Source organism: Hemitrygon akajei, chromosome 17, assembly GCF_048418815.1.
Source record: "Hemitrygon akajei chromosome 17, sHemAka1.3, whole genome shotgun sequence".
Taxonomy (NCBI): Eukaryota; Metazoa; Chordata; class Chondrichthyes; order Myliobatiformes; family Dasyatidae; genus Hemitrygon; species Hemitrygon akajei.
Window position 1 is genome coordinate 7,764,247 of NC_133140.1, and position 24,648 is coordinate 7,788,894.

Below are 24,648 nucleotides of genomic sequence, written 5' to 3' on the forward strand. Positions count from 1 at the left end.
AAACGATATTACTGTATCTCCCAGAACAGTTCTTCTGGTTGCTCATTCCATACACTCACCAATCTGTGTGTGGAAAAAGTTGTCCCTCAGATCCCTTTTAAGTCTTTCCTCACTCACCTTAAAACAATGCGCCCTTGTTTAGGTTTGTCTTCTTTGGTTGGAGAGAAAAGACTGTTTACCATCCACACATTTTAAACTCTCCCATTAGGACACCCCTCATTCTCCTATGTTCCAAGGAATAAAGACCTAGCCTGACCAACATCTCTATATAAATCAGGCCAACTTGTCCTAGCAACATTCTTGTAAATGTTTCTTGCACTCTGTCTAGTTTAACCATGTCTATTCGTTAGGGTGACCACCAAAACTGCACACACTACTCCAAGCCTTAGCAATTCTTATACAATATAATGTCCCAACTCCTATTCACTCAACACAGTTATTAAATTCTTTATTGAAATGTTTAAAAATGGCAAAAATTCATTCTAAACAACACTTAAAACTTCTCAAGAGCGGCCACCATTACAGTAAATGCTCAGTTAGTCAATAAGAGCACTTTACATATGCCCTGAGCCACTCATTGTCAATCATGTTCATGCTCTGCCACCCCCAGGTGTGTAAACATTTTTGCTCCCTCACCAATTTATTACATTTTTTTCATAATATCTGAAAAACAACCTGCAACTTCCAGTGAGGGTAGTACATCTAGGAAAAACATTAGCATGGCTGTGAAACTGCAAGTGATATGACATTTGAAAGTTGGTCAGCGTCAGATTGATGTTAAAGAGTTCTGCATTCTCATGGTGAGAGCCTTAATGACGAAGAGCTATGAAAATTGGCAGAGCAACACATCCTGGGTGAAGCTGCGGACATGGATGAAGAGGAAACACCAGCAAGAAACCTCACCACAAAATTCCTCAGCACTAGCATCATCACGATAATGACCCTGACTGGGAGCAAAGCAATAAGACAAAGAGAGGAGTTCTCAACATGATTTCCTGCTTCCGAGAACTGCTTCATGAGAGGAAACTTAAGAAAAGGCAGTCAGATCGCGACACCTATTTGAAAAAGAAGCCAAAGTTAGAGGAGGGCTTCCTCTAAGATGTAACCACCACCAGCTTCCCTCTGCTGCTGCTGGGATGTGTTGCTGCCCCACTGATGCACAGGTTAGGCCTATTTGCATGATTGTTACTCAATTAATTATTGTTTATACATAAAATATCATATATCTCAGGTTTGATTATTTTAAAAAATCAGGCACACATTTCCATTTACGTAATGTTATAATGACCCTGCATAGCACTGATTTATATAGCACTCCACCTCCGAGGAACACATCCTGAGTGTTAATCAGGGTCTGAGTGCACTCAGTACCCTGACTGATGAAGAGTTGCATGCTCAGTGCCTTGTTTATCCACAGTTACTTTTATGATCACATCAAAGACAAAGTCAAATTTATTATCAAAGTAAGTATATGTCACTATACACCACCTTGAGATTTATTCACTGTAAATCTCATCGGACCATGCTCTAACCCACCTCGTAGGTGTCCAGCCCTCTGGATTGCCTGATTTACTGCTCGTAGACAGCTTAGAAGCTCTGTGTGATTGTTACAGCGAATCTTGTAACCATTTATCAAATCTCGATTTAAGTCATTTAGTTCCATGTATCCCTTCTTCATGTTTGTCCTAAATGGAGAAAAGAGAAAAAGATTATGAAAAGAACATGTTTCAGAATTGAAAAAAGCATTTGAAAGGCATTCTCTTTTGGTTATTTCTAAGAAAGCATCACTCTTTCCCTTTTACTTTCTATCTTCATTAAATTTTACTTTCTCTTTATAATCTGGTTCCATGTCCTCATTTTTTAAAATGTTGAATACTGTACACTGAATTCAATTTCCCCCTGAGATCCTTAGATTGTATGATCTGCTTATTGAAGAAATAAAGGGTCTGATGGGATAAATAATTCTGAATCATGGGGAAATTACTAGGTGGGATGCCCCATATCAAATTATTGTTTCTTTTCATCCCTATAGAACACAGAGCATAGAATAGTACAGCACATTACAGGCCCTTTGGCCCACAATGTTGTGCCGACCTTCAAACCCTGCCTCCCATATAACCCCCCACCTTAAATTCCTCCATATACCTGTCTAGTAGTCTCTTAAACTTCACAAGTGTATCTGCCTCCACCACTGACTCAGGCAGTGCATTTCACGCACCAACCACTCTCTCAGTGAAAAACCTTCCTCTAATATCCCCCTTGAACTTCCCACCCCTTACCTTAAAGCCATGTCCTCTTATATTGAGCAGTGGTGCCCTGGGGAAGAGGTGCTGGCTGTCCACTCTGTCTATTCCTCTTAATATCTTGTACACCTCTATCATGTCTCCTCTCATCCTCCTTCTCTCCAAAGAGTAAAGCCCTAGCTCCCTTAATCTCTGATCATAATCCATACTCTCTAAACCAGGCAGCATCCTGCTAAATCTCCTCTGTACCCTTTCCAATGCTTCCACATCCTTCCTATAGTGAGGCGACCAGAACTGGACACAGTACTCTAAGCGTGGCCTAACTAGAGTTTTACACAGCTGCATCATTACATCACGACTCTTAAACTCTATCCCTCGACTTATGAAAGCTAACACCCCATAAGCTTTTTTAACTACCCTATCTACCTGTGAGGCAACTTTCAGGGATCTGGGGACATGTACCCCCAGATCCCTCTGCTCCTCCACACTACCAAGTATCCTGCCATTTACTTTGTACTCTGCCTTGGAGTTTGTCCTTCCAAAGTGTACCACCTCACACTTCTCTGGGTTGAACTCCATCTGCCACTTCTCAGCACACTTCTGCATCCTATCAATGTCTCTCTGCGATCTTCGACAATCCTCTACACTATCTATAACACCACCAACCTTTGTGTCGTCTGCAAACTTGCCAACCCACCCTTCTACCCCCACATCCAGTTTGTTAATAAAAATCACAAAAAGTAGAGGTCCCAGAACAGATCCACTAGTCACAACCCTCCAATCTGAACGTACTCCCTCCACCACGACCCTCTGCCTTCTGCAGGCAAGCCAATTCTGAATCCACCTGGCCAAACTTCCCTGGATCCCATGCCTTCTGACTTTCTGAATAAGCCTACCGTGTGGAACCTTGTCAAATGCCTTACGAAAATCCATGCAGATCACATCCACTGCACTACCCTCATCTATATGCCTGGTCACCTCCTCAAAGAACTCTATCAGGCTTGTTAGGCACAATCTGCCCTTCACAAAGCCAAGCTGACTGTCCCTGATCAGATCATGATTCTCTAAATGCCCATAGATCCTATCTCTAAGAATCTTTTCCAACAGCTTTCCCACCACAGACGTAAGGCTCACTGGTCTATAATTACCTGGACTATCCCTACTAACTTTTTTGAACAAGGGGACAACATTCGCCTCCCTCCAATCTTCCAGTACCATTCCCGTGGACAACGAGGACATAACGATCCTAGCCAGAGGTTCAGCAATCTCTTCCCTAGCCTCGTGGAGCAGCCTGGGGAATATTCCGTCAGGCCCCGGGGACTTATCCATCCTAATGTATTTTAACAACTCCAACACCTCCTCTCCCTTAATATTAACATGCTCCAGAACATCAACCTCACTCATATTGTCCTCACCGTCATCAAGTTCCCTCTCAGTGGTGAATACCGAAGAGAAGTATTCATTGAGGACCTCGCTCACTTCCACAGCCTCCAGGCACATCTTCCCACTTTTATCTCTAATCAGTCCTACCTTCACTCCTGTCATCCTTTTGTTCTTCACATAATTGAAGAATGCCTTGGGGTTTTCCTTTACCCTACTCGCCAAGGCCTTCTCATGCCCCCTTCTTGCTCTTCTCAGCCCCTTCTTAAGCTCCTTTCTTGCTACCCTATATTCCTCAATAGACCCATCTAATCCTTGCTTCCTAAACCTCGTGTATGCTGCATTCTTCCACCTGACTAGATTTTCCACTTCACTTGTCACCCATGGTTCCTTCACCCTACCATTCTTTATCTTCCTCACCGGGACAAATTTATCCCTAACATCCTGCAAGATATCCCTAAACATCGACCACATGTCCATAGTACATTTCCCTGCAAAAACATCATCCCAATTCACACCCGCAAGTTCTAGCCTTATAGCCTCATAATTTGCCCTTCCCCAATTAAAAATTTTCCTGTCCTTTCTGATTCTATCCTTTTCCATGATAATGCTAAAGGTCAGGGAGCGGTGATCACTGTCCCCCACATGCTCACCCACTGACAGATCTGTGACCTGACCCGGTTCATTACCTAATAATAGATCTAGTATGGCATTCCCCCTAGTCAGCCTGTCAACATACTGTGACAGGAATCCATCCTGGACACACTTAACAAACTCTGCCCCATCTAAACCCTCGGAACTAATCAAGTGCCAATCAATATTAGGGAAGTTAAAGTCACCCATGATAACAACCTTGTTCTTTTTGCACCTTTCCAAAATCTGCCTCCCTATCTGCTCAGTATCTCTGCTGCTACCAGGGGGCCTATAGAATACCCCCAGTAGAGTAACTGCTCCCTTCCTGTTCCTGACTTCCACCCATACCGACTCAAAAGAGGATCCTGCTACATTACCCACCCTTTCTGCAGCTGTAATAGTTTCCCTGTCCAGTAATGCCACCCCTCCTCCTCTTTTCCCCCCTCTCTATCCCTTTTAAAGCACTGAAATCTAGGAATATTGAGAATCCATTCCTGCCCTGGTGCCAGCCAAGTCTCCGTAATGGCCACTACATCATAATTCCATGTATGTATCCAAGCTCTCAGTTCATCACCTTTGTTCCTGATGCTTCTTGCATTGAAGTACACGCAGTTTAGCCCTTCTACTTTACTACCTTTACACCCTTTATTCTGCTTCTCTTTCCTCAAAGCCTCTCTATTTATTGGATCTGGCTTTACTCCATGCACTTCTTCCACTGCTCTATCGCTCCGGGTCCCATCCCCCTTGCAAATTAGCTTAAATGTAAAAAACAAATTTCAAACAACATGAACGCAGGGAAATGTGTGTAGTGGAAAACGATTATTTGTTCTAGGAATTTAATTAGGTAGTCTGTTTAAAGAAAAAACAATTGCAGATTCAATTTAATCCTCACAAATGTAAGAAACTTGTTACTTGTTACATACACCTGTTAGGGTGCACTCTCCAGATACCTTTTGAGGTAACCATAGCCTTCAGCCAGGAGCAGATGTCATCAGATGGTTCCCAACCTTCACAGAGTGTCTCAACCCTTAACCACAACACTCTCCAGTTGGTGGGCCAGCAGTGGTGGCCAAATCACTGCTTATCAGCTCCTGGCTTCCAGCTTCCCTCCTCTCGCCTACTCCAAATCCAACAAGAGGCTCGTTCTGCCTCTTCCCCCATCCTACAAGCTACTTGTTTTTTGCTCCTTTTGTCCAGGCCCAGAGCTGACAACAACTGCCAAGCTGATTTGGCTGGGAAACCTCTGCAGCCAAACTCCACAGGGATCAACCTTGCCTACCATCCCTTGTCTTTGCACTCCTGCACTAAGGGCTGGTAATTCAAGGCCTTTCTCTCTTAGGCCTCTTCCCAACCATCCTCCCACGGCACTGTCAGCTCAACCAGAATTATTTTCCGATCTTCAGTTAACCACAATATCATGTCCAGGCGGAGGGCTGTGTGCACCACCTCTGGGAACTGCAGCCTCCTTTCCACATCGACCCTCATCTCCCTGGACCTGGCTGTTAGCAGCAGATTTGGCTTTGGTTGTTTGGTTACGAAAGGCCTGGTTCCCTCTTTAATGAAGGGTATGGCCTTCCTCAAATCTGTGCCAGCTGACCTCTTCTTGCATCTCTCTTGCTCTAGTGTGTAGGCAAGAGCCAGCAGCACCTTATCATGGCGCCACCTATACCGTCCTTGAATTAGAGCTGTTTTACACCTGGATAGTATATAAGCCAGTGTCCCCTTTTGACCACAGAGCTTTCAGTTCAGGTCCTCTCGCATCCCCCATGTGTACAGATGTAATGACAAAGGAAGGGTGTCATAAATGGATCGCAAGAGGAAGGAAATATGGAAGGGCTCCAGTCTCCATAATTCTGCCCATGAGATCTTGCACTTAGGCAGATTCCACTTTGTCCAGGCACCCTGGGACACTTGTTCCACTGCCTTTGACATCCACTTCTCTTCCTCACGGATCTGTACTTCTGCCTGTACCATGTCACGCCTGTTCCTTATGCTTGCGTTTCCCCACTGTTGGAAGTGAACTGAGCCGAGGGCTTGCTGCCCGACGCAGGGGTTGCCGATGATATCTTGCAGCTTCAGAGAACACACCACCTGCTCTACTGCTGCGTTGACTGCCCACTTGCGCCCAGATCTGGTTGTAATGCCTGCTTGCTTTACCAGGTCGTCATTGGAATCTCTCAAGCTATTAAGCATTTAGCTCTGCATTTAGCCACCTTGAATTCCTCCAAAACAGATGATAGCAGAAGCTGCAGCTGCCCAGATCAAATATAGAGGCCCACTGAAGAGAAGCTTGGGGCAACTCCTAACCATCTCCGCAGGGGCTTGTTGGTTTTCCTCTCGATGTCCTCTACGGCAGTCATGGAGAACTCGTAAAGTGTGAAGAGCCAGAGAAGCTGGGCAGAAGGCTGTATTGATTACAACCAAGTCTGGAATTTACCAGTAAGTCCAGATTTGTCTGTCTCTTTCACAGCGTTGGTGACATTGGCTCCATCTGTCAGTGACGCATTAAACCACTTCCCCAAGCATTTTATCGGGTTATCTTCGATGGAAGGGATGACCTCACCCTGAACTTGGAGGCTAAACTTGCTAGTTACTTTGCCCTTTCTGATCACGATACACCTGGACTTCTTTGCCTTGAAGGACAACCTCGCCCAAGTGGCTACATTGTCCAGGGTTTCCAACATCCATCTTGCCTGGACATGTGACACAGTTGTTATAGTGATGTTATCCATGAACCCTCGTAGAGCCAGCTGGCCAATGCCCGACTCCAGCTTCGGGCTGTGGGTTACGTCTTCTGCTGATATTAGGAAGTTCACTCCCATAATAATTAGGGTGGGGGAGATGGTGCACCCTGTTGGAATCCCCTTCTGGAGGTCCTGCCAAATAGTTGTGAAACAGGCTGATGTAAATCTGAGTTTGAATCCTCCAAGGTAGCTGGTGAATATGTCTCGAATAGCCACTGGGATGTAGTAGCGGTCAAGTCCTTCTAGGATGAGGTCATGTGGAACAGACCCGTAGGCGTTCACGAGGTCTAACCATACAACTGTTAGGTCACCTTTTTTCTGCTTGGCCTCAGGGATCAAATGGCTAATCACTGAGGTGTGTTCCAGACACCTCAAAAAGTCTGGAATGCCGCCTTTCTGGATATAGCGGTTCTGCGTCATGTAAGAAATCAGCCTTCTTGCAAGCACAGAAAAGAAAATCTTACATTCCACATCCAGGAGAAAAATTGTCCTAAACTGGGCAATTGTGGAAGAATCCTCTTCCTTTGGAATAAAGCATCCCTCTACCAATTTCCAACTTGATGGAATAGTACCTTTGGCCCAGATCTTTCTCATGACCTTTCACAGCCTCCGAAGTAGTTTTGGGTATTTCCTATACACCTTATAAGGTATGCCACTTGGGCCTGGAGCAGCTGATGCTTTAGCTTTCCGGATGATGGCCTGGATTTCCTGCCAGGTAGGCTCCGTCACATTCAGCTCAATTGATGGCTTTTCTGGTCAACGCACAGCCCGATTGGTTCCTTGTCCCCAACCCCTCTGCAGGTTGCTGTGTGCCTCCTGCATGAACTCCTCTACCTCTGGCTTCGAGCTGGATAGTATACCAGATTTTTCTTGGCCGAGAAGACCCCTGGTGAAGCTGAATGGATCTCTCACAAACTGCGCTCACCTTTTCTCTTTCTTCCTTATTTGCTGTCGAAGATGTTCCGCCCTCTGGAGTTTACACAACTGTTCCTGCAGCATGCTTGTTAAGTCCCTGATACTTTCTTTTTTGGCCGATGAGCTGGTTCTAACCCTCTTGTTGAGCGTCTTTAATTCGCCTCTCAAGCGACGAACCTCCCTTTGGTTGCCACGGTAACTCGGGCTAACTTCTCCGCTCCATTGGGCCAAATCATTCCTTAGCTAGATTGTACACTATGGCTGTGAGTGAGTCGATCTTCCCGTGTACTGGATCTGCTAAGGCAACTTTCAAGATGCCATCTAGATCATCATCGACTTGCATCCAGGCGACATTGTCTGACGATCTAAGCCATTTGATCCTGTCTTTCCTTGATGAATGGATTGGGGTAGCCGAGGGGGAACTCACTTGGTCTGTTGTTTGGTGCTGAGGTGACTCAAGTGCAGGGAGATCTTCAGCTCTGTGGGGTGCTTCCTGGCTGACATTCTCCTTCGTCTCACCGAATACTAAGCCTGTGTGCTGCACTTGGGTCACCATTGATCCACATCTAGACCTGCTCTGGTGTATCTTGAGCCCTCTGATGTTTTTGCAGACTTTCTCGCAATGACACCTTACCATGAATTCCTCTCCAGTCAGTGTTGTTTGCTTTAATTTCCTTGTAGTCGTGTTTCCTGTACTGGCCGTTGCCGGTATGTCCATCCCGTTGAGTCTCTCATCCTCCCCCCCCACCGTAAAGAAATATTTAGTGTGCATAAAGTACTGACAGAATCATGTAATGAAGCATGTCACAGAAGGGTCCTGAGCAGCAATAGATTTGCCACTTTATTATTAGTAAAGTGAAGATTTGAACAATAATTAAGGATGATGATACAAACCCAGAACATTGACAAACCAGTTTACCAAGGTTGAAACTTCGAAATATATTAATAGAGCATATATAAAGACTATTTTTCTCTCAAATTATTTAAGAAATTAAAGGAGAATGAATTGAATACAAATGATTCATAGTGTAAAGGGTAAAAGATTAAGAAACCCAAATGCTGAAATTTAGATTGAAAAACCGAAGTGGAGTCATGTTGTTATATAAAATACAGCAGGTTTAGATCATATGTGCATAATAATACTGCTTGAACTGGGTGAACTAAGCTGGTAGAAAAATTACACTGGAGTAAAAGCATTACTTTCCATTTATATAGTGCCTTTAACAGAGGATTGTTCCACTATTCAATGGCTCAAATGCTTTTTGACTTTCATACTTGATCAAAAACAACTCTCATTTTAAATGTTTCCTGTTTCTGCAGGAATGGCTAGGAGGTCACCAGGAGACGCTCATGGAGTGAGCACTATTTTAGATTCGCTCCACAACCTTTACTTTTTTAACCTATGATCACCCTTATTTAACTTATTTTTACCTACACCAGAAGATTCTTGTTACTTTCTTGGACTTCTCTTTAAGAGTGTACTGTGAATTTTGAAGAAATGAGTACAGAAATGGCTTTAAGATCTAAAGGGCGAGACCCTGGGAAAGATTCTAATGGCAATGGAAAGAAAAAAAAGACTGATCCTAAACGTACTGAATTATTGGAGCTCTTAAATGAAAAATTTGAAGAACAACAACAAACTTTCAAAGAAGATTTAAAGGCTTTCCAGGATTCTCTGGATAAGATTGGTCATGAAGTTAAACAGCATCAAACTTTAATCGCTACTCTGCAAGAGGATGCTCAGAAGCGAGACTTGAAAATCGAGAATCTGGAGCAGAAATTATCTTTGGTGATTAAACAGTTGGAAATACTTAAAGCCAAGAGTGTTGATTTTGAAAATCGATCTAGAAGACAGAACTTACGCATACTTGGTCTCCCGGAAGGTATCGAACAAGGAGACCCCTCGAAGTATTTCGCTCAACTTTTAAAGGATGAGTTCCCTTCTGTATTCCCAGAAAGACCTCCATTACTTGATCGTGCCCATTGAATTATGCGCCGATCACCAAGTTCTTCATCTAAACCACCTGTTGTAATTGTTCGATTTCATTATGTGCATGTTAAAGAGCACCTTATTCGTTTGGCTCGTTGTTTAGGGATGGTTAAATTGCGAGAATTCCAATTCTTGTGGAGGATTTTAGCCCAGAAGTGAAGAAGGCACGGCTTGCTTTTAAACCGTTGATGTCTGTATGTTACAAGAAAAACCTAAAACCAGCGCTTTTATACCCTGCGAAACTTAGAATCTCGCCTTCGAATGCACCACAACATGTTTTTCTCTCCACATCTGATGCTCAAAGCTTTCTGGATGAGAATTGTCCTACTGCTTCGGATTCTCGTCTCTAATAAATTTATGGTTTTGATCGTTACAAGATAACTTTTGTTTCCAAAACCAGATTTTCTTTCTGGTTATTGGTGTAGGTTTATTTTACATTTTATATTCCTATTAAAGCTTTTCTTTATCGACGTACTAATCTTTTTAATTTACTTACTTTAACCATTGTATTTTATTTTTTGGTCATTATTATTAATTCTCTGAAGGTGAATTTTTTTAACGTTTTGATATATATCTTTTTTCATTTTTTGTGTAATTAAGATGACAGTTTCTTTTCTAAAATACTTCTTGCTTTTTTTTGATTTCGCCATTTTTCTGTCTTCTTCCTTTCTTATCATATCCTTACTTTTATTTGTTCGGGTTTTAACCCGATTTATAAGTTACCAGTGTTCATATTCTTTTTGTTTTCTTTTTACTAGCAATTATATTAAGAAGTCTGTTTTAGCGTAGTGTTAATTACTTTTTAGGATTTTGGGTGGATTTTTTTTTTTCTCCTTTATATATTTGGAGTTGCCTTCTGGAGACATGGGGGTAGATTTAGTGTCACGCTTTTTTTTTCCTGGCCTCCTTTAGGCTCAGGAGGATTTTTTCGTGGGTGGTGGGTGGAGGGATTTCTTTCTAATTCTATTGGTCTTTTTATTAGTTTTTCTAGTTTTTTCATTTGGGCTGATTTCAAACTACTAAAATGTCCAATGTGTCGTCATTTCCGGTTCCTCCACTTATTTTTGTTCCTCTTCCGGGTGCATGAGTTCATACTTTGGTTAACTCTTTATATACCAAAGGGTTGATTTTAGAAATACAGCTCAGACCATTAATTTTGTCTCTTGGAATACTAATGGCTTAAACCATCCGATTAAACGGAAAAAGATTTTTAAAGTATTCCAAAGACTGAAAGCGCATATTATTTTTGCACAAGAAACTCATGTGAGGAAAGAGGATAATCAATGTTTTTTTAGGTTTTGGAGGGATCAACAGTACCATTCGAATTCGAATGCCAAAGTAAAAGGAGTTTCAATTTTTATTGACTCCTCTATTACATTTGTTCAACACAATATTATTTCGGATGCGAATGGTAGATTTTTGTTAATTACTGGATTACTTTTTAATAAGAAGGTTGCTATGGTTAATGTTTACGCTCCAAATGTGGATTATCCTGATTTCTTTAAGTCTTTATTTACTTCTCTACCTAATCTAAATGAATATATGTTAATAATGGGTGGTGACTTCAATTGTTGTTTAAATCCTTTGCTGGATAGATCTATATCCATTCAGACTTTACCAAATAAGTCGGCCACTTATATCAATTCTTTTTTGACTGATACTGGAATTTTTGATATTTGGAGATTTCTACATCCTAAGGACAAAGAGTTTTCATTTTTCTCACATTCTTACTCGAGAATTGACTACTTTTTCATTGACTCTCGTTTTATTCTATCTGTAATTGGCTGTGATTATGACATTATAGCCATCTCTGATCATGCTCCAATGAAACTTTCTATTAAATTAATGGATACAGCTTCTAGTATTAAGCAATGGTGATTTGATTCTACCTTACTACAAGATCCGGATTTCATTAAATTTATGAAGGAACAGATTGATTTCTTCTTTTCAACTAATTCCACGGATGAAATCTCCTGCGGAACACTGGGACACTTTTAAAGCATATATATGTGGACAGGTTAGCTCCTATTCTGTTGGTTTGAGAAAACGTATTAAGAAGGAAACTCTTTTATTGGTTGATAAGACTAAAGAAATTGACAAGAAATATTCCATTGCTCCTAGTAAGGAGCTTTACAAAGGGTTGAGCTTCAAATGGAACACAGTTTATTACCGTAGATTCCGGATTTTAAGCCGCTACTTTTTTCCCACATTTTGAACAGCTTTGAACTTTGCGGCCAATAATCCGGAGCGGCTAATGCATTTTTTTTTCATGCCGCCTCGTAAACATTTTGCCTCGTAACAGTAGACCAATAAAATTGATGAGTAGTTCACAGAGGTCCAATGAAATTGTACGATAAATCAAGCGCACTTTCACAATTAAATTATTGTAAATCAGTCATTTGTACTCACCCTCATCAACATGGAAAACACTCGAAGCATTGTGCTACCTACCCTCTTAGTTTAAACTATATTTGTTTTCTGTACTACATCGCGGGATGCTATGACGACACACCCGGTTTCGCGGCGTCTTGTGGGAAAATGCCGTTTGCGATGAAACGGAAAGGAGGGGGGAGCGGATTCCGCGAGCGGCTTTGGATCTGAGCGAAATCTGCTTTTAAATGCCGTTTGCGATGAAACGGAAAGGAGGGGGGGAGCGGCATTACGCGAGCGGCTTTGGATCCGAGCGAACTCTGCTTTTAAGTTAAAGGTATCAATAACTTTTCCTGGTAGGCTGCAGTATATATATTTTTTACCAGTCGTTAGGAGATATTGGAATGTTGTTCAGTAAAGAAGTATACGCAACGTATATTTAAAAGTAGCCGCGTACGGGCACGGTTCGAAAAAAAGCATTTGCAATATGTATTTGTTTTTGTTACCATATGGATTTAATTAAAAGTTAAAAAAATCCTCACGTGTAATATCTTTCTGTGTAAATATCTCATATTACAACGTGGGACACCTGCGGCCGAAAATCCGGTGCGGCCTAAAATCCGGTGCGGCCTTTACATTTAAAAAAATGATTTTATTTCTAAAATTAGTGCCAGCGGCTAAAAATCAGGTGCGCTCTGTAGTCCGGAATCTACGGTACTTACATCTTCAACTGATAATCAATTAATGAAAACCAGAAGTGATTTTTATATACATGGTGATAAATCCAGTAAACTGTTAGCTAACCAATTGAAGAATGCTTCAGTTAAACGTCAAATTATTAAGATTTGCCAACAGATCTTTTCAAGATTTTTATACCTCCCTGTATCATTCTGAATTTCCCCATGATCATAATACCATGTATGATTTTTTAGGGAAATTGAATTTTCCAAAATTATCATCTGAAGAACTTTTAATATTAGAAACTCCTATTATGGATGCAGAAATTAAAGGTGTTATTTCCTCATGAATTCCGGGAAAGCACCAGGTCCAGATGGGTATACAGTGGAATTTTAAAAGTTTTTTTCCTCTACTCTTTCCCCTTGGTTATGCAGGGTTTTTGAAGAAGCAATTAGACTAGGTAAATTACCACAATCTTTTTATAGAGCTTCCATTTCTTTAATATTGGAAAAAGATAAAGACCCTACTGACTGTGCATCCTATAGACCAATATCTCTATTGAATGTAGATTCCAAGATTTTTTCCAAGTTATTGGCGACCAGGCTGGAGAAGGTATTACCTCAAATTATCTCGGAGGATCAAACTGGTTTTATTAAAAATCGCTATTCTTTTTTCAATATTAGGAGATTATTGAATATTGTTTATACTCCTTCACGCAGTACCTCAGAATGTGTCATTTCATTAGATGCGGAGAAAGCATTTGATAGAGTTGAATGGCCATTTTTATTTACTGTGCTTGAGAAGTTTAATTTTAGTCAGACATTTATATCCTGGATTAAATTGATATATCATACTCCAGTAGCCTCGGTTTTTACTAATAATCAAAGATCTCCCTTTTTTCGTTTATTTCCGGGTACCAGGCAAGGCTGTCCTCTTAGTCCATTATTATTTGATATTGCTCTGGAACCTTTGGCAATCGCTATTAGAGAATCACCTAATATTTTTGGCATTACTGGCGGGATAGATATACATAAGTTATCATTATACACAGATGATTTGTTATTATACATTTCTGATCCTGAGAAATCCATTCCTGCAGTTATATCATTATTGGCTCAGTTTAGTAATTTTTCCAGGTATAAATTGAATCTTAATAAGAGTGAATTGTTTCCCTTAAATAGACAGGTTCCAATTTATGGAAATTTACCTTTTAAATTAGTTAATGACTTTTTTATATACTTAGGGATTAAAATTACAAAAAATCATAAGGAGTTATTCAAGGTTAATTTTTTACCCTTAATTGATCAGATAAATGTTTGTTTACTAAATGGTCACCATTGTCTTTATCTCTGATAGGTCGGATTAATGCTATTAAGATGATTATTTTACCCAAGTTTTTATATATATTTCAAGCGGTACCAATTTTTATTCCAAAATCCTTTTTTGACAATGTTGATTCAAAAATTTCCTCATATATATGGCAGAATAAAAATCCTAGATTAGGTAAAAGATATTTACAGAAGTCAAAGAAGGAAGGTAGATTGGCATTGCCTAATTTTAGATTTTATTATTGGGCAATTAATATTCGATATTTGAATTGTTGGTTAAGGGATTTGGTTTTATCTCCTAGCCCTCATTGGGTAAATCTGGAAACTAAATCTGTACAAGGATTTTCATTGTGTTCTATTTTAGGGACTTCTCTTCCCTTTGTTCTTTCTAAATTGCATAAACGAACTGACAATCCGATAGTTAAACACACTTTACGCATATGGTTTCAATTTCGGAAATTTTTTGGGTTGAATCAGTTTGTTTTAGCAATTTCTATTGTATCCAATTTCTTTTTTCATCCCTCTATTATGGACCAAGCTTATTCAGCTTGGAAGACTAAAGGTATACTACGATTTTCTGATTTATTTTTGGATAATTGTTTTACGTCTTTTGAACAATTATCTAATAAATATAATTTGCCTAGATCTCTTTTTTTTTTAGATATTTACAGATTAGGAATTTTTTAAACACTGTACTTCTTACCTTTCCAAATCTTGTTTCTTCGGGTATTTTGGAGAAATAGTTAGAACTAAATCCTTTTCAGAAAGGTGTAATATCAAATGTTTACAATATAATTATGACAATACGTTCAGAGGCCTTTTATAAGATTAAAAATGATTAGGAAAGAGAACTTAACCTTACTATCCCTATTGAGAATTGGGATAAATTTCTTCAATTAGTTAATTTATCCTCTATATGTGCTAAACAGTTTAAAGTAGTGCACAGGGCTCATATGTCCAAGGATAAATTGGCTCATTTTTATTCCCATATAAATCCTATATGTGACAGATGTCATTCTGAGATAGCTTCTTTAACTCATATGTTTTGGTCATGCCCGCTTTTGAAAAAATATTGGAAAGACATTTTCGATATTATTTCCACGGTATTGAACATTGATTTACAACCTCAGCCTATTACTACAATCTTTGGTTTACCAATGATAGAGTCATTTATCTTCTTCTGCTTGTCGGATGATTGCATTTCTTACAATAATGGCTAGAAGATCTATTTTGTTGAATTGGAAAGAAATTAATCCCCCTACCATATTTCATTGGTTTTCTCAAACTATGTCTAAATTATGTCAAATTTGGTAAATTATACCAAATTATGTCTAAATTTGGTAAATATTAGAAGTGTCATATATGACCCTTCTATTAAATTTGAAAAGACGGAGGCTATTTATTCAATATTTTCACATGATGTAATTCGACCCTGTTCCAATCTTATTTGTTTTTCCGGTTTTGATTATATGTATGTTGAGAGGATCGGAGTTGGGGACACTGACGATTCTTTGTTTTTTTATAGATACTATAAACGGCCCATTTTTTTCTTTTTCCTTCCTTTTTTTCTCTTTATTAGTTAGTGGTTAGTTTGTTAGATTAGTTTTTCTTAGGGCAATAATTTTTTTTTCTCTTTTTCTCTTTTCTGTTTTTTTTCAACATGATATACCTAGTTTGTTTTTGTTGTTTCATTTATATGATAGTTGTATCATTCATGATTTGGGAAGACTTAACTATATTGTACTTATTGCTTGTGTACCCTTTTATGTTCATTTTAATTTTGTAATCCCAATAACTATGTATTAATCTTATCATGTTGATATTAATAAAAAGATTGAAAAAGAAAGAAAGGAATGGCTAGGATAAAGGGAATATCTCTTACTCAGTGAGGCAGGGTTGTGCAGATGATCCCAATGTTTACAGTACATGTCCTTTGGCCTATGATTTTGTACCAACTCTAAGATCTAAAAAGCAGTTCCTGAATCGCTGAGTGTGTGCCTTCAGGCTTCTGTACCTCCTACCTGATGGTAACAGTGAGAAATGAGCATGCCCTGGGTGCTGGAGGTCCCTAAAAATGGATGTTGCTCTGAAAAACCACTCCCTGAAGATGTCCTGGGTATTTTGTAGGCTAGTACCCAAGATAGAGCTGACTAGATTTATAACTCTCTGCAGCTTTTTTCGGTCCTGTGCAGTAGCCACCCCGCCTCCCCCATACCAGACAGTGATGCAGGCTATCAGAATGCTCTCCATGGTACATCTATATAAGTTTTTGAGTGTATTTGTTGACATGCCAAATGTCTTCAAGTTCCTAATGAAGTATAGCCGCTGTCTTGCCTTCTTTATAATTGCATCGATATGTTGGGACTGGGTTAGATCCTCAAAGATCTTGACACCCAGGAACTTGAAGCTCTCCACTTCTGATCCCTCTATGAGGATTGGTATGTGTTCCTTCGTCTTACCCATCCTGAAGTCCACAATCAGCTCTTTCGTCTTATTGACATTGAGTGCCAGGTTGTTGCTGCGGCACCACTCCAGTACACCCTCTCATCACCACCTGAGATCCTACCAACAATGGTTGCATCGTCAGCAAATTTATAGATGGTACTTGAGCTAAGCCTAGCCACACAGACATGTGTATATAGAGAGTAAAGCACTGGGCTAAGCACACATCCGAGGTGCACCAGTGTTGATTGTCAGCAAAGAGAATATGTTATCACCAATCTGCACAGTTTGTGGTCTTCCGGTTAGGAAGTCGAGGATCCAGTTGCAGAAGGAGTTACAGAGGCCCAAGTTCTGCAACTTCTCAATCAGGATTGTGGGAATTATGGTATTAAATGTTGAGCTATAGTCGGATGAACAGCATCCTGACATAGGTGTTTGTGCTGTCCAGGTGGTCTAAAGCCATGTGGAGAGCCAGTGAGATTGCGTCTGCCGTTGACCTATTGTGGCGATAGGTAAATTGCAATAGGTCCATGTCCTTGCTGAGGCAGGAGTTCAGTCTAGTCACGACCAACCTCGCAAAGCATTTCATCACTGTAGTTGTGAGTGCTAGCGGGTAATAAGTCATTAAGGCATTATTCTTCTTCTTAGGTACTGGTATAATTGTTGCCTTTTTGAAGCAAGTGGGAACTTCTGCCCATAGCAGTGAGAGGTTGAAAATGTCCTTGAATACATGCTAGTTGGTTGGCACAAGTTTTCAGAGCCTTACCAGGTACTCCATCGGGACCCTCTGCCTTGCGAGGGTTCACTCTCTTTAAAGACAGCCTAACATTGGCCTCTGAGACAGAGATCACAGGGTCATCAGGTGCAGGAGGGATCTTCACAGCTGTAGATATATTCTCCCTTTTGAAGTGGGCATAAGAGGGATTGAGTTCAACTGGTAGTGAAGCATCTCTGCCATTCATGCTATTGGGTTTTGCTTTGTAGGAAGTAATGTCTTGCAAACCCTGCCAGAGTTGCTGTGCATCCAATGCTGCCTCCAACCTCGTTCAAAATTGTCTCTTTGCCTTTGAAATAGCCCTCTGCAAATCATACCCAGTTTTCTGGTATAGGCCTGGGTCGCCAGACTTGAATGTCACAGAACTAGCCTTCAGCAGATGATGTACCTCCTGGTATGTCCACGGCTTTTGGTCTTGGAATGTACAGTAAGTCTTTGTAGGCACACACTCATCCAGACAGGTTTTAATTAAGTCAGTAACAACTGCAGCATACTCATCCAGGTTTGAAGATGAATCCCAGAATACGGTCCAGTCCACTGATTCAAAGGAGTCCTGTAGGAGCACAGGAGTCCTGTGCTTCCCTTGTCCATACCTTCTTGGTCCTCACTACTGATGCTGCGGTCTTCAGTCTCTGCCTATACTCAGAGAGTAGAAGTACAGCCAGGTGATCAGACTTCCTGAAGTGAGGGTGTGGAATAGTACGGTAAGCATTCTTGATGGTGGTGTAGCAATGGTCCAGTGTGTTGTTTCCTCTGGTATTGCAAGTGATCTGTTGATGGTAATTGCTTAGTGATTTTTTTTTCAGACTGGCCTGGCTGTAATCTCCCAAAATGACAGGATGTGCTGTTTCGTGCATATTAGTCCCATTGCTGAGATCATCTAAAGCCTGATTGACATTAGCCTGAGGTGAAATGTATACTGCGATCAGATTTCCAGCATCTGCAGATTTGCTCATCTTTGTGTTACATTCACTGATCATTTTCACTAATTTCTGTCTTGATTTTGGATTTTCAGCATCTGAAATGTTCTTCAGCTGCTTTTTCATAGGGATGACTTAATGATTGGATAATGCTCAGTTCCATTTACCTCCCCAAAATAAAAGTAACTTAGAGCTGCATGTAGGGTAGCATTAGCAGAGAAGTAAACTCCGGAGATTCAGAACGCAGACACAAAATGCTAGAGGAATTCTACAGGTCTGGCAGCATCCATTAAAGTTTATATACATTTTGGGCCAAGACTCTTCATCAGGACAGAGGAATTTAGCAGAGGAGTGGCAACTTGTTTTCATTACATAAAATGGCAAGATCTTGTATTTCTCACAGTGACAATCTGGATCACCACCACTGAGCAGAAACTTGATTGGATCAGCTTTAGAAATCCTGTGGACAGAGAGCAAATCCAGTGCTGAATGTCATTCCTACTCCCACAAGAAACTGTGCCATTCAGAAAGTCCTAACCAGGAGTGCTGTGGAATATTCTGTTCAACCGGAGGCAGCAGGTGATAACTGAAGGATTGCTTAACTGACATTCCATTTACCACCTGAAACATTTGCTCCATCATAGTGTATCATTCACAGGATGCTCTGAACAACTTGCCAAGGCTTCTTCCATGTTGGGTACATGGGACCAGCACCTTCAAGTTACCCTCCAACTCACACAGCATACTGTTTCAGAAGTTGTCTCTCTAACCACAGGGACTGTAACAGCTTAGGATAACAGCTGAATAGAACTACTTGGGAAAACTTGGCTTCACTCCCAGCCAGGTTCCTCACATTCCAGCTGCTAGAGGTGCAGGGATATTGTTTCCAGCCATTTACCAAGGACAGGTGGCCAAGGTATAAGCAGGTGAGTGTGGTAAGCTACCAGTGATCATCTCGGGTGGAAAAGTTTAGGAATGCCTGCACCAGCAGTGCAGCCTTTGATTGGCTGTGAAGAAGCATATTTTTAGTTCAACATGCCCAGCCAGAGGTGAGCCCTATCCTCCAAAAATTCTGACGACACTGACCACCAACAGTAGGTATGTAAAGGTTCAACAGTGATACTACCAACACCATAGAAAATTCTCCAAAAGGGACAAAAAGGGACAAGTGATCTAGCATTAGCTTCCCACTTGAGCCAAGCTCCCTAACAATGATGCCCTGATTACTACCTACTGGCTACATTGTTGGCTACATTGCTCACAAGCCTGATACCAAACTCTCTGTTCTATGCCATCACAGAAAGGTATTACACAACAGACAGAAATAAAATATTCAAAGCTGTGGCTTACAGCTTCCTTAAAAATGTAATATTCAAGCAGACCTGAAAAAAACCAAAAGAAACTATTTCTAATAGTGTGTCATTAGAAATATAAGATCATAACATATAGGAGAATTAGGCCATTTGGCCCATCAAGTCTGCTTCACTATTTCATCATAGCTGATCCAATTTTCCTCTCAGTCCCAATCCCCTGACTTCTCTCCGTATCCCTTCATGCCCTGACCATTCATGAAACTATCAACCTCTACCTTAAATATACATACAGACTTGACTCCACAGCTGCCTGTAACAAAGAATTCCACATATTCACCACTCTCTTGCTAAAGAAATTCCTCCACATCTCCATTCTTAAAGGACACCCCTCTATTCTGAGGCTGTGTCCTCTGGTCTTAGACTCCCCCACGATAGGAAACATCCTCTCCATATCCACACTATTAAGGCCTTTTACCATTTGATTGGTTTCAACGAGGTCACCTCTGATTCTTCTGAATTCTAGTGAATACAGGCCCTGAGCCATCAAACGCTCTTCATACGAGAGCCATTCAATCCTAGAATCATTGGAATCCAAATAATATGAAAAGCTATAAGTTCAGATGCTGGAAATCTGAAATTAAAATGGAAAATGGAAAATTCAACAAGTCAGACAAATTGTATAGGGGTGGGGGTGAAAGACAGTTAACATTTTTGGTTGATAACCTTTCAACTGATGAACTTTTATGCAGGACTGCAGCATCAAATACTTACATGTCACCCATTAGACGTGCATCTTCTGCCCGAATCAACAAGCTACGGACCAGGTTAGAGTGATCGGCCATCTCGGCAGTGAGTTTTTGATGCACAGAATGATAACCATCCACCTGTTCGAAATGAAACAGTTCAAATCAGCATATCTGTGCAAACAAATACTCAATAGGTTTACTACTGCAATGAGATACAATTTGATTAGAAACAATGCATCTCTACTACAAGAAAAACATTGAATTAAAATTAAAACTATCAAACACTGATTCCCCCTTTCTCAATTAGCATTTAATGTCTGTCTGGTTAATCAGTATTATGTGCACACGTAATGAGTTTTACTGTTGTGTATGATATTGCAGAAAAAATAATCTTCATAATCTGTCTAAAGTGAAAATAAAATCAAAAAATGCAAGTACGAATTAATGTAAAACATGACAGCACGGGAGAAACAGAGTCATCAGCAAGCAAAGTGAAAACAGTGTTCCTACAGTGCATGATCACAGCTCTGGGATGGAGTCAGTGTGTTTGGGATTGAGGGAGGAAGAGGTGTTAGAAAATGAAAACAGTGGATAAATGTAATAGGAAAACATTAAAACAAAGCAAATGTTAATAAATTTCAGATACGCCAAAAAATGAAACAAAATCCTGGTAATGCTCAGCAGGTTAGGCAGTAGCTGTGGAGCAAGAAATAGTTATCATTTCCGGTTGGAATGATCCAAGGTAATCTTTAATTTCTCACTTGCCATTTGGGACCACTTGTACTCTTGAGCTTTAAGAGTATATATATTCGTCAAGAACTATGCATTTCTTCATTAAAATATCTCCATAATGTAATTAGATTGTACCTTTTTATTTTGGTTTGTGCCATTTCTGTATGAATACAACCATTCAGCTGAAGAACCTTCAATTTTATCGGTTTATCTTTTTTTCTTACCCTGGTTCTAACTAGAGGCATATTACCATTTTTATAAATTCTCTCCCTTGTTGATCTTCTTCTGATTATTCTTATTTATTTTACTATCCTACAGCTTATCCTTTCTCATTAACTTTCTTAAATTCCCTTAAGCTGAACACACCCCTTCAGATGCATAGCTTATGGCTTAATTTACAGACAAAGTCATTTGATTTGCCAGAAACAGCTTGTTTAAGGAAAGCCATCCCAATGGAGCAGATCCCTTTTCCTACAGTACTGGTGCCTGCCTGTGCCATGTGAGTTGATATTGTTCTATCCCACGGCAATCTCTAACTCCCAGTCTATCTAGCACAGGGGTCACTGACCTTTTTTGCACTGTGGACCGGTTTAATATTGACAATATTCTTGTGGACCGGATGACCGGAATACAGTGATACTTGAAGTGGGCTCCTTATGTCCAGTCTATTCTGCAATTTAGTTTTCGTGGCTATCAGCACTTGCTTCTGTTCCACTTGCTCACATTTTTTTCCGCTGAAAAAATTCAACGGGTTTGTCTTTCAGTGCAGAGTGCTTGGACTCGGTACCAAAGCAGTTTTGAGGGCTTCATTGCCTCACTAGACAGCCTCCGGGCCCAAATTCTAGCCTCCCACCCGCCCACTGCCTTGGCCAGGTGCAGCTGGTCGTGGGTGGGGTGAGAGGACAAGGTAAGGGCCAGCGGTCCGTGTTGGGGCCATGGCAGTCACAGTCCGAAGAGAGCAACCAGCCGAGTGAGGAGTGCGACAGGGTGTGCACCCGCGCCCCCCTCCCCCCCGTAGGTAGGTCGGATCTATCGGCCGACAAAAGTTTGGCTAGAGGGATGACTTTCAGTAGATCGCAGCGAGGTAGCTGCTCTGCCAATTACAAAACCCAGAGCCCGAATTAGGTCGTCTGCGAATATTTTAGCATCAGGTTCCCCACGAACATTGTGTGCTAAACAGGCTTAGAGGCGCCCATCTGTCCGCGCTCCAAGCCAGTAGCAACAGCACTTCTCACCGGCCGGTTACCCGAGGCCAACCAGTGATCCCTGGCACGAGGGTATCACTGCGTTTAGGCAACTGATGACCTCGCGTGTGTTCAAGTTCAACAGTGGGCATGACAGGGAATGAGGAAAGGTGCAGCTGACTCATATCGTTTCATATCGCCAAATCATATCGTTTCCTCGCGGCCCGGTAGCACATGCTTTGCAGCCCAGTGGTTGGGGACCACTGATCTAGCATATATATTGCTTTCCATTGATGCTGCCTGACTTGCTGAGCTTCTCAGGCGTTTTGAGTGCATTTCAATCTCTCTTCCTGTTGGGTACAGTCTTTCACTGATTCTATTGTGTTACGCCTGCAAGAAAATGAATTTGATGGTTATATATGGTGACAGAAACAATATGTACTGTGCTAATAAATTTACTTTGAACTGTGAACAAAAGACAACAGAATAACGAATGCTGGAGAGTGAAAAAGAAAGATCTGCTGATGCTGTTAGTCTGAAAAACAGTAGGTCAGGCAGCATCTATGAAAAGAATATGAGTCAGCATTTCAAATCAACGTTTCATTAACAGAACTGAAAAAACAAGTACAGGTAGTCCCTGAGTTACAAATGTCCAACTTACGGACAACTCGTACTTACGAACCGAGGAAGGAGAACGTCGTCTGCCATTTTAAGTCGGATCGCGATGCCGTCCGCCATTTTAAGTCATTGCCGTTGACACTGTGTTGGGTGTTTAACTTTGTATTTGGCTTAAATTTTTCTTAGTAAGATTCACCCTGACCCTGCCCCCACTGCCGGTCAGCTGGTGGCGCCATGAGATCAGCGCCAGGGTCAAGAACGGAGGTTCCTGAGTTTGATTTAGTGACAGACCGCTCCCGTGCCGGGTTGATGTCGATCCAGTGACTCCCGTACCATCCATGCCGGGTTGATGTCGAGCTCGCAACTCAACCTCATAAAAAACACTGCCACCCCCAGTTTAAATTCCCACGCGGAATATTGTGGAGGATCAAATACCCAAACCCAGCACAGCCCCCACTTGTCCAATTTAGTCTGTCTCAGTGCGGTGGAGTTTCCGACCCGGGAAATTCAGTGCGGTGGTCCTTAGGACCCAACGGACCTTGGGAGCTGGCGCTGCTCGGGACCCGCTGCCCGCAGTGTTTCTGTTCCATTGACGGGAAGCGATCGCGATTGAAAATAAGGTGGAAATAATAAAGCATTTGGAAAGAGGTGAAACGCCATCGGTCATTGGAAAAGTGACCACTTTTTAAGAAAGGAGGGAGGGAGAAAACAGAGAACTATCGACCTGTCAGCCTGACATCGGTGGTGGGGAAGATGCTAGAGTCCATTATTAAGGATGAAATAGTGGCATATCTAGATAGCAGTGATAGGATTGGGCCGAGCCAGCATGGATTTACCAAGGGTAAGTCATGCTTGACTAATCTGTTGGAGTTTTTCGAGGATGTAACCAGGAAGTTAGATGGGGGAGATCCAGTGGATGTAGTGTACCTCGATTTTCAGAAGGCATTTGATAAGGTCCCACATAGGAGATTGGTGGGTAAAATCAAAGCTCATGGCATTGGGGGGGAAGACATTGACACGGATAGAAAACTGGTTGGCAGACAGAAAGCAAAGGGTAGCGGTAAATGGGTGTTTCTCGGAATGGCAGGTGGTGACTAGTGGGGTGCCACAGGGCTCGGTATTGGGACCACAGCTGTTTACAATTTACGTCAACTATTTAGATGAAGGCATTGAGAATAACATCAGCAAATTTGCTGATGATACTAAGCTGGGTGGTAGTGTGACATGTGATGAGGATGTTAGGAGAATTCAGGGTGACTTGGACAGGCTGGGTGAGTGAGCAGATTCTTGGCAGATGACGTTTAATGTGAATAAGTGTGAGATTATCCACTTTGGGAGTAAGAACAGGAAGGCAGATTATTATCTGAACGGTGTAGAGTTAGGTAAGGAAGAAATACAAAGAGATCTAGGAGTCCTTGTTCATCAGTTACTGAAGGTGAATGAGCAAGAGCAGCAGGCAGTGAAGAAGGCTAATGGAATGTTGGCCTTTATTACAAAGGGAATTGAGTACAAGAGCAAGGAAATCCTCTTGCATTTGTACAGAGCCCTGGTGAGACCACACCTGGAGTATTGTGTACAGTTTTGGTCTCCAGGGTTAAGGAAGGACATCCTGGCTGTAGAGGAAGTGCAGCGTAGAT

The 24,648-nt window shown here is 41.3% G+C and overlaps 1 protein-coding gene across 3 annotated transcripts in view; it reads right to left on the reverse strand.

Annotated features, from left to right (window-relative positions):
- The window catches only part of bbs2 (Bardet-Biedl syndrome 2), a 136,792-nt gene that overhangs the window by 7,608 nt on the left and 104,536 nt on the right, over positions 1-24,648 (reverse strand). For 2 of the 3 annotated variants that reach the window (XM_073069629.1, XM_073069630.1), the window contains exons 16-17: positions 20,503-20,615; positions 1,537-1,685 (exon numbers count right to left, since the gene is read on the reverse strand). In XM_073069629.1, the coding sequence (XP_072925730.1) occupies positions 1,537-1,685; positions 20,503-20,615 (262 nt within the window). Of the gene's footprint in view, positions 1-1,536; positions 1,686-20,502; positions 20,616-24,648 lie in introns of those variants that run through there. The other variant, XR_012101867.1, reaches the window with a different exon arrangement.